General features: G+C 43.5%; 1 protein-coding gene across 1 annotated transcript in view; it reads right to left on the reverse strand.

Moving 5' to 3' along the window:
* The window catches only part of LOC126235676 (UDP-glucosyltransferase 2-like), a 97,228-nt gene extending 97,048 nt beyond the window's left edge, over positions 1–180 (reverse strand). The window contains exon 1 of the mRNA XM_049944404.1: positions 66–180. Coding sequence (XP_049800361.1) covers positions 66–72 — 7 coding nt within the window. The 5' untranslated portion in view covers positions 73–180. The remainder of the gene's footprint in view (positions 1–65) is intronic.
* Between the last annotated feature and the right edge of the window lie 11,398 nt (positions 181–11,578).

The following is an 11,578-nucleotide window of genomic DNA, read 5'->3' on the forward strand; positions in this document are numbered from 1 at the left end:
TACGTCTCGCAGAAGGCCCAAAAGCAATCCGTTGTTGAAGTTTCATTCTCATGGTTAGTACTTACTGTTCATTGTGGCTGGAGATTGACGGCGAAGCCCTCTTATGTTGTGACGGAAGACGACCACACTTCCTCACTGAAGGCGCTGTCGCAACCGATTAGCCCTTGACGACGGCAGGGCGACATACTGCGCGTGCGGGACACGTATTTTATAGATAAGTGTTATCTGTATTCCCGTAGTGGGCCAGACAGCAGATTGTGCATCAATCTGAAATAAATACGCTTCACTGATGAGGCAGTGATACCTCAACTGGCTAAGACGAAATGTGTAAGTCGATGATATTGGTATATTCTTAGCTGTAATAAAAATGAAGCACACTAAAGTTCTAGCCGCATTATCCAGGAGTCATAGTGGCTCTTAAACTTAATTCTATTTGATTCACTATCAGTCTTATGATGGGTCTGATACAGCCTGCCAAGCGTTACTCTCTTTTTCCAAACTTTTCGTCTCGTAGTAGCACTTACAACCTACGTCTTCAGTTATTTGCCAAATGTATTTCAATATCTGTCTTCCTATACTATTTTACACTCTGCAGCTCCCTCTAGTACCGTGGAAGATAATCCCTGATGTCTTAAGAGATGTTGTGTCATCATGTCCCTTCTTCATGTCAGCGTTTTCCATATATTATTCCTGCCCTCACCGATTCTGCAGATAATCTCCGCTCATTCTTTACCTTATCAGTACACCTAATTTTCAACATTGCCCCATAACACCACATCTCCAAGGCTTCTATTCTCTTCTGCTCCTTACATCCCACAGTCATTTTCAACATTGCCCCACAGCACCACATCTCCAATGCTTCTATTCTCTTCTGCTCCTTACATCCCACAGTCATTGTTTCACTACCAGGCAGTACTATGCTCCAAACGTATATTCTCAGAAATTTCCCCTCAAATTAAGACCTGTGTTGTGTAATGACTGACTTGTCTTAGCCAGGAATGCCCTTTTTGGCAGCACTAGCCTGCTTTCCAACTTTGTAGATTATTTTGGATCCTGGGTAGCAGAATTCTTTAAGTTCGTCTACTTTGTGAACTAAACTCTGATGCTATGTTTCTCGCTGTTCTCGTTTACAATATTTCTCATTGCTTTCGTCTTTCTTCGATTTAGGCTTAGTCCATAGTTTGTACTCTTTAGACTGTTCACTCCATTGAACAGAACCTTTTAATTGTTCTTCACTTTCGCAGAGTGTAGTAATGTCATTAGTTAGTCATATCATTGATATCCTTTCACCTTAATCTTAATCCCAATCTTGAACCCTTCTTTAACGTGCGTCATTGCTTCTTTGGTGTAGAGACTGAACAGTTGAAGTGAAAGACTGCATCCCCGTCTTACACCCTTTATAGTCCTAGCACTTGATTCTTGGTTATCCATTCTCATTGTTTCCTATTGATTGTTATACATATTGTACGCTATTATTACAAATGATTGAAGCAATTTCATAAATTCGCAGTAGCTACATTAAATAACATACTTTCACAAAACTCAACGCTCACACAGAAAAACTCAAAAAGTTTTGCACTGTTGCAGCTGCACTTCATATTTCTGCCACAAGAGCGCGACAGTGAACAGTTAGGCAAAATGGCGACAGGCGTCGAGAAAGTGTATATTGTGCTTGAAATGCATTCACATCATCCTGCTGCAACGGTTAAAAGACACGTCAAAATGAGATTAAGCAAAGATTCACCAACTGCCAACTCCATTTGGCAATGGTATGCTCACTTTAAAGCTTCAGCGGGTCGGCCTTCAGTGAATGGAGAAACAAATGAACACATGCGCACAGATGTCGTGCCGCCCGAATATAAAATTCACCATAGAACAGGAGAGGAATGGCCAGCTGCCGTTTCTGGATGTACTAGTAAAAAGGAAAGCAGATGGATCAATTGGCCACAGTGTGTATCGAAAACCCACACACACTGATTTATATCTGCAGGCCAGCAGCTGTCACCACCCTGCACAGAAGAATTGTGTTCTGAAGACATCGGTCCACAGAGCTCGTGCCCTGTCAGACCAAGGAAGTCTACCGACAGAAACAGAGCACCTCAAAACAGTGTTCTGCAAAAATGGATATACACCGAAACAAATTGAGATGGCACTCCAACCAGCCGCTACACCCCAAGTTCCAGAAGCAGAGCAAGATGAAGCAAAGAAGGTGGCATATTTGCCCTGTGCTGGTTCTATTTCTGACAGAATTAGTTGGATCCTTTGTAAACACAATATCAAGCGTGTTTTCTGCCCATCCAGCAAGATCAGGGGACTGGTGGCAAATGTTAAGGACGACTTGGGTTTACCGAAACCAGGGATTTATAATATACCTTGCCGATGTGGCACGTCCTACATTGGCCAGACGATAAGAACAGTAGATATCAGGTGCAAGGAACATCAGAGACACAACCGATTAAGACAGGCAACAAAATCAGCCATTGCTGCACACTGTCTAGAGCTAGATGATGCCATGAATTATTAAGAAACCAAGTTTCTAGCACAGAGGCCCAGATCTTCGGACAGTGTTATAAGGGAGTCAATAGAGATAAAAGTGACCGATAATCTCATGATCTGTGACACGGGATACCAGCCAAGTAGAGCCTGGGATCCTGCTCTGGAACTGCTGCACACCAGACCGAAGATGGAAAGCCCAGGGTCGGGTCTGACGGGCGCGGACCGCAGAGGGAACATCTAGAACCGCAGTGTACCGAAAATGGAACAGCAACGCACCAGCAGATCACAGTGAGCGGGAGAGAACCACAGGGGGAATGCCTGGTACCACAGACGGGGTTCGAAACGCACCAGACCAATGATGGAACACCCAGGAGCGTGTCTGGCGGGCGCGGACGGCAAAGAGAACACCCAGGACTGCAGCGAACGGAAAAGGGAACGGCAATGCTCCAGAAGATCGCAGTGAGCGGGCGCGGGCGCCAGAGGGAGCTCTGCTGAAGGGGGAAGGCCACAGGCCTAAATACTGGACCAGGTCCACTCGAGGAGTAGTCTCAGGTCACACCTGATCAAGGTAACGAGCTACGTTACCGAAATATCGTGAAGTACGACGCTGAAATCCGGCAGTACACCCGACAACCCAAGATGTCACTAGATCGCCGTGAAAGCTTGAAGAATTACAGCTTTTCTGTTGTATAAAAAGCAGTGTTCGTATTGTGTGCATTATATTTCAATGCGTCTCAGAAAAACACAAAGCATCAGGATTCAGCTTTTTAATCGTTTGGGTTCATATGCTTAAAATACCTAGTTGTAAATATCACACGTTACGAATGAGTTTCTAATCTCTCCCCACCGAGAGCATACTCGGAAACTCAGATTTGATACTAATGGCGAAATACACTAAACAACGGAATGAAAGGATCACACTGTAATTATGTCCCATTGCGAGCTACAAGTTTGAAATTTGGCACCTACAACCTTGGTGCCTACAAACTTCCTCTGAAATGGTCCAGAAGCGTGACATCTTGCGACGTCATCTCCTCAACGACCTTCCAGCGAATTTTGTTGCGTAATGGGCATCTATAATAAGTGCCTGATTCATGCACATATGGTGACTGCTGTTCATCGGCGAGGGAGGCTGGAATATCCACGCCATAATCAGAACTGGATGTCCACTGTCTGGCGACGGGTGGCATTTCACGCTCCATTGTCGTTTACGGCGTGAACCGTCTCAAACCAAACAAACCTGACGGGATACCATTTCGATTCTACACAGAGTACGCGAAAGAACTTGCCCCCTTCTAACAGCCGTGTGCCGTAAGTCTCTAGAGGAACGGAAGGTTCCAAATGTATGGAAAAGAGCACAGGTAGTCCCAGTCTTCAAGAAGGGTCGTCGAGCAGATGCGCAAAACTATAGACCTATACCTCTGACGTCGATCTGTTGTAGAATTTTAGAACATGTTTTTTGCTCGAGTATCATGTCGTTTTTGGAAACCCAGAATCTACTCTGTAGGAATCAACATGGACTCCGGAAACAGCGATCGTGTGAGACCCAACTCACTTTATTTGTTCATGAGACCCAGAAAATATTAGATACGGGCTCTCAGGTAGATGCTATTTTCCTTGAATTCCGGAAGGCGTTCGATACAGTTCCGCACTGTCGCCTGATAAACAAAGTAAGAGCATACAGAATATCAGACCAGCTGTGTGGCTGGATTGAAGAGTTTTTAGCAAACAGAACATAGCATGTTGTTATCAATGGAGAGATGTCTACAGACGTTAAAGTAACATCTGGCGTGCCACAGGGGAGTGTTATGGGATCATTGCTTTTCACAATATATATAAATGACCTAGTAGATAGTGTCGGAAGTTCCATGAGGCTTTCCGCGGATGATGCTGTAGTATACAGAGAAGTTGCAGCATAAGAAAATTGTAGCGAAATGCAAGAAGATCTGCAGCGGATACGCACTTGGTGCAGGGAGTGGCAACTGACCCTTAACATAGACAAATGTAATGTATTGCGAATACATAGGAAAAAGGATCCTTTATTGTATGATTATATGATAACGGAACAAACACTGGTAGCAGTTACTTCTGTAAAATATCTGGGAGTATGCGTGCGGAACGATTTGAAGTGGAATGGTCATATAAAATTAATTGTTGGTATGGCGGGTACCAGGTTGAGATTCATTGGGAGAGTCCTTAGAAAATGTAGTCCATCAACAAAGGAGGTGGCTTACAAAACTCTCGTTCGACCTATACTTGAGTATTGCTCATCAGTGTGGGATCCGTACCAGATCGGGTTGACGGAGGAGATGGAGAAGATCCAAAGAAGAGCGGCGCGTTTCGTCACAGGGTTATTTGGTAACCGTGATAGCGTTACGGAGATGTTTAGCAAACTCAAGTGGCAGACTCTGCAAGAGAGGCGCTCTGCATCCTGGTGTAGCTTGCTGTCCAGGTTTCGAGAGGTTGCGTTTCTTGATGAGGTATCGAATATATTGCTTCTCCCTACTTATACCTCCCGACGAGATCACGAATGTAAAATTAGAGAGGCTTTCAGACAGTCGTTCTTCCCGCGAACCATACGTGACTGGAACAGAAAAGGGAGGTAATGACAGTGGTACGTAAAGTGCCCTCCGCCACATACCGTTGGGTGGCTTGCGGAGTATAAATGTAGATGTAGATGTAGATGAAAGATTAAACGTTATATTCTATGGAATGTTCTCGTGGCGTTCTGTCTATGGTCATTATGGGAGGCACAATGGATCAATATAAGTAGGAATAAACTCTTGGGAACCACATCCATCCCTACATGTAGTTTGGTTTTTCTCGGCACAATAGAACCTATCAGCAGGAAAATGCAACATTTCACACAGCACACTGTGTACGCGTGTGGTTCGGAGGGAACCAGGAAAAGTTTACCGTATTCGCGTAGCCACTGATGTCCCTGGCTTAAAACCCAGTCGAGAATATGTGGGACCATCTCAATCGGTATGTTCGCGCCTTGGATCCTCAACCGTGAAAAATACCGCAGCTGGCCACGCACTGGAGTCGGCATGACTCCACATCCCTGTCGGGCCTTCCAGAACCTCAGCGATTCTCTTCCTGCACCTCCACCCTGCAAACGGTGGTTATTCAGGATTCCTGAAGGTGGTCACGTTAACGTTACTGGGCCGTGTAATTAGCTACACGGAAAACACAAGCCATGATGAGGTTCATTGGAAGAAATTTAATCCGTCCGAAAATGAAGTTACAACTAAAGATTCATTCGAGTACTGGTGATAAGTCTGCGATATTTACCAAAAAGGGTTAACAGAAAGCGTCGCATTTCGTCACGGGATTTCGTCACGGGATAGTTTAGCCGACACGACAGCCTTAAGCAGATGCTCAGCAAACTAGAATGACAACAATGGCAATCAGTACAAGAGAGGCGTTGTGTGTCACGCAAAGGCTACTGTCGAAATTCCGAGAGGATAGTCCGAAGAAGATTGGGGCAAAGTTTTACTTTCTTCACATAAGTCTCGTGAAGTGTCCGTCCTGAATTCTTCACGGTTTTGGCTGGAAACCGTCCAAGAAATCCTTGCAATGAATAACACTAACATTTTCGTTATTTATTTATTTATTTACCCTAACCAGATTAGGCACTTTGCCATCGGCCTTGCCGCTGTGGTGCCACCGGTTCCCGTCAGATCACCGAAGTTAAGCGCTGCCCGGTTGGGCTAGCAGCTGGATGGGTGACCATCCGGTCTGCCAAGCGCTGTTGGCAAGCGGGGTGCACTCAGACCTTGTGAGGCAAACTGAGGAGCTACTCGATTGAGAAGTAGCGGCTCCGGTCTCTGACACTGACATACGACCGAGAGAGCGGTGTGCTGACCACATGCCCCTCCATTTCCACATCCAGTGACGCCTGTGGGCTGAGGGTGATATGGCGGCCGGTCATGGCCTGTTCGGAAGGAGTTTAGTTTTAGTTTAGATTAGGCACATCAAGCTGTCTCTTTTACAAGTTTCTTTTTCAGATCCTCTCTCTAAGACTAACAGTCACTTATAATAGTTGGATATTGGCTCAGCCGCGCGGGATTAGCCGAGCGGTCTCAGGCGCTGCAGCCATGGACCTTGCGGCTGGTCCAGGCGGAGGTTCGAGTCTCCCTCGGGCATGGGTGTGTGTGTTTGTCCTTAGGATAATTTAGGTTAAGTAGTATCTAACCTTAGGGAATGATGACCTTAGCAGTTAGGTCCCATAAGATTTCACACACATTTCAACATTTTTTTGTTGACTCAGTTTTCAGGAATACCAGTGGAAAGTTGCAGTACACAAACTGGAGGCCACAAATCATCGCCATGGTTCAAATGGCTCTGAGCACTATGGGACTTAGCAGCTGTGGTCATCAGTCCCCTAGAACTTAGAACTACTTAAACCTAACTAACCTAAGGACATCACACACATCCATGGCCGAGGCAGGATTCGAACCTGCGACCGTAGCAGTCGCACGGTTCCGGACTGCGCGCCTAGTCATCGCCATGATCCTGATGTTAGGTGATAATGTGTGCAGTGGCTGATGTTGAGAAAAGAATGGAAATGAACCACAAACTTTTTACGTAATGACGTGACTCATCTGCATGAACCGTGTAAACAAAATAGTAATGTACACGAGAGAAGAAGCGAATGATGCAGCACTATTTTAAACAGACTGACCTCTCATTCTGCAGAATGGAGGCTAAAATTTATGTTCAGCCGGCCTGATTTAGGTTTTCCGTTGTTTCGTTAAAATATTACAGGCAAATGCTGGGATCGTTCCTACCGTAAGGCAGGGTACCTGTCACGACCTTGTGTAACCATGCCTATAAATACATCAATGCGTGTATATATGACACAAGGCTATAGCCTTTTGAAAGTCATCCACAGATGAATAAAATTGCCACTGGTAATAAACTGTCTGTGGTGCACCTCCATATATAGTAACATATGCACTGAGGTATTCTCACTTTTTGTAAAGATTCCATAGAGGAAATTAAGATAAATGATAATCTCTCTTGAAAGCATCTAACTGAAAATCTAAATGTTACAGTCCTCCAGCATAAGAATATACTCCAGTATCATAGTCTCCAAAACTGGAAATTTAATTATTTTAATTCAAAAAAGGCTCTGAGCACTATGGGACTCAACTGCTGTGGTCATCAGTCCCCTAGAACTTAGAACTACTTAAACCTAACTAACCTAAGGACATCACACACATCCATGCCCGAGGCAGGATTCGAACCTGCGACCGTAGCAGCAGCGCGGCTCCGGACTGGAGCGCCTAGAACCGCACGGCCACCGCGGCCGGCTAATTATTTTAATTATTTTCACTCCATTTTGTGCTATTATTATATTCTATAGCAGCTCTGTGGTTTTATGATGGATGCCCTTAGTTCAACAATGATGGGTGGAACGGTGTGTTTCAGTTCGGGAATATAGTGAACACCGTTTTTCAAGTGCCTTATTAATCCTACTCCATCATCCTTACACATACTCTCCTTTTACAATTATCCCCCTGCCAGTCTCAATTTTAAGTGACTTTTCCGATTTCGAAGAGGCTGAAAAATCAGCCAACCAGTTGCAAAATAAAGGTGCAGCAGTAGTGGGCCTTGTTGCATCAGATGATGGTACATTAGATTAGATGGAGCCGAGCGGCTCTTGTCATAAACAAAATTGACAAAACAAGAATTATCGCAAGCCACGCTTTAGGTAGTGAATAGGTTACATAATCGTACTCCAGAATGAATGCTCGCTATTAAATGCCCACAGGTAGAGGTTCTTGTCAACATAAAATCTTAATAGGCGTCACAGGATAAATTATTTTCATAAGTTGGCTAAACCTTATGCCAGAGGCTAAGGTCAATTACGAGTTCAACGGAGCCGATCGAATGACTTGTTAGTATTACTAGTCCATCTTATCTACGTTACGGAACGTGTCAAGCGGCACCACGTGGCCCGTACATTTAGTTCTCCACGTGGCCTGTACACGATGTTCGAGTGGACTAGCTGATTAGGCAAGTTTTTCATAATTCAGGGCCACGTCATAATACGTTTCTTTAAAGTCAGTACCACCATTAGACTGTTGTTTATTTTCAGTGTTACATTTACACTTACACAATCATGATTTCGACTTCAAAGTGCCATTATCAAGTGTTTTAAGTGTTATAAATTGTCTAAGATGGCATACTGTCGTATTAAAATACACTGTTATTCACACTATTAGACACACTAAGGGACATCTTGCATTCATATCCTTACCGATCATAATTATTTTACTGTTCATTTCTGAATATTTTGCGACTTCAGAGAGTGCGGTGAGACCGAAATCCAAAAGGATTTCTGATGACCAGGAATGTCCTTTTTGATTAAGGTAGTCTTGTTTTAGTTAGTTCTTGCTGGATTCATCATGGGTTATTTTGTTGTGTAAATAGTAGTTCAAAAAATGGTTCAAATGGCCCTGAGCACTATGGGACTCAACTGCTGAGGTCATTAGTCCCCTAGAACTTAGAACTAGTTAAACCTAACTAACCTAAGGACATCACAAACAACCATGCCCGAGGCAGGATTTGAACCTGCGACCGTAGCGGTCTTGCGGTTCCAGACTGCAGCGCCTTTAACCGCACGGCCTAAATAGTAGTATTCTGTAACTTCATCTACTTTGTGAACTCCAATTCTGATGTTAAGTTTCTCGCTGTTCTCAATTCATCCACTTCTCATTATTTTCATCTTTCTTCGATTTACTCCCAATCCATATTCTATACTCATTAGACAGTTCTTTCCATACAAAAGATCCTGTAATTCTCCTTCACTTTCACTGACGTTAGCGTTATCATCAATGAATCGTGTCAATGATAACTTTTCACCCTTAATTTTAATCCCAGTCTTGAATCTTTCTTTTAATTACGTCGCTGCTTCTTCTATGTAAAGATTCAACTGTAGGGGCGAAAGACTATATCCTTGTCTTATACCCTTTCTAATCGTGGCATTTCGTCCGTTGTCTTCCTGTCTTATTGTCCCCTCTTGTTTCTTGTAGATATTGCATATGACCATAATCCCCTACAGTCATCACTGTTTTTCTCAGAATTTCAAACATGTTGCACTATTTTACACTGTCGAACGCCTTTCCAAGTCAACATATCGTATGAACATCTGTTGATTTCTCTTCAGTCTTGCTTATATTATCAACCGCAACGTCAGAACTCCCTCTCTTGTGCCTTTACTTTTCACAAAGCCAAAATTATCGCTATCTACAGATCCTCAATTTCTTTTGCATTCAACTGGATGTTATTTTTGTCAGTAACTTGACTGATGAACTGTTGTTCTTATTGTGCAATAATTCTCGCAAGTTCCAGCTCTTGTAGTCTTCGTAATTGTGTGGGTGATGTTTTTCCGAAACTATGGCGGTATATCACAAGTCCCATAGATCTACACACGAACGTGAATAGTCGTTACGTATCCACCTTCCCCAATGATTCCAGAAATTCCGATGGAATGTTATCTGTCCCTTCTGCCTTATCAGATCTTTAGTCGTCCAAAAGTCTTTTAAATTCTAATCCCAATACTGGATCCCCTATCTTTTCCCTGTTGTCTACTGTTTTTTGCTTCTGTCATGTCAGCAAACAAGATCTCCCTCTCCAAGAGGCCTTCAGTGTAATTTTTCAACCTATTCCATCCCTCTGTAATTCCCAATGCACTCGAAATGTTACCACCCTTGCCTTTAATTTTTCCAAATGTTGTTTTGATTTTTCTGTATGCTAAGCCAGTCCTGCCAACATTCATTTCTATTTCAATTTTTTTATAATATTCATGCAGTCATTTCACCTCATCTTCTTTGCACTTCCTTTTTATTTCATTATTATGCTACTTGTATTTCTGTATTCCCAAATTTTCCGGCACTGCACATTTTTGAAATTATTTCTTTGGTCGAACAACTGAAGTTTTTCCTTAGTTACCTATCGATTTTTCACAGCTACCTGCCTTGTACCTATGTTTTTCTTTCCAACTTTCGTGCCTCCCTTTTTAGAGATGTCTCCTCCTTTTCAAGTGAACTGCGTACTGAATTATTCTTTATCGCGGTATCTACAGTTTCAGAGAACTTCAGGCGTATCCCTTCATCCCTTAGTGCTTCCTGATTGCAGATCTTTGTTTACTGGTTCTTCGTGACCAGCCTCTTAAACTCCAACCTACTCATCATCATTATTAAATTGCGATCTGAGTCTATATCTGCTGCCTGGTACGCCTTACAGTCCAGTATCTGATTTCGGAATCTGGACCTGATCATGATGTAATCTAACTGAAATCTTCCTGTACCTCCCGACCTCTTTCAACTATTCCTTCTCTTGTGATGCTTGAACAGAAAATTCGCTGCTACTAGCTGAAATTTATTGCAGAGCCCAGTCGTTCTTCTCTCTCATTCCTGCTACTAAGTCCATATTCTACTTTCACCCTGTCCCCAGCTCGTGGTCTCGCAGTCGCCTTCTCGCTTCCCGAGCACGGGGTCCCGGGTTCGATTCCCGGCGGGGTCAGGGATTTTCAATTGCCTCGAGATGACTGGTTGCTTGTGTTGTCATCATCATTCCTGAAAGCGGCGAGTTTGGACTGAGCAAAGGTTGGGACTTTGTACGGGCGCTGATAACCGCGCGGTTGGGCGCCCCACAAACCAAACCATCATCATCATCATCCTTTCACCATTTCTTCTACTTCTTCCCCTACAACGGCATTGCAATCCCCCATCACTATTAGATTTTCATCTCTCTTTAGGCACTGCATTACGTATTCAGTATCCTCATATACTTACTCTGTCTCTTCATCTTCTGCTTGTGATATCGGTATGTATGCCTGAACTATTGTTATTGGTTTGTTGTGACTCATGGGAACAACGTTGTCACTGATCTGTCCACAATTACGCATACTCTGCCGTACCTTGTTACTCTAACGAGTCCTACTCCCGTTATACTGTGCTGCTAATATTATGCTATTCTCGCCTGACCACAAATCCTTGCTTTTTCCATTTCACATCACTTATAACACCTATTTTTGACCTTTTTTTAATCTGTATCGATAGTTCTCTGT

This window comes from Schistocerca nitens, chromosome 2 (genome assembly GCF_023898315.1).
Source record: "Schistocerca nitens isolate TAMUIC-IGC-003100 chromosome 2, iqSchNite1.1, whole genome shotgun sequence".
NCBI lineage: Eukaryota > Metazoa > Arthropoda > Insecta > Orthoptera > Acrididae > Schistocerca > Schistocerca nitens.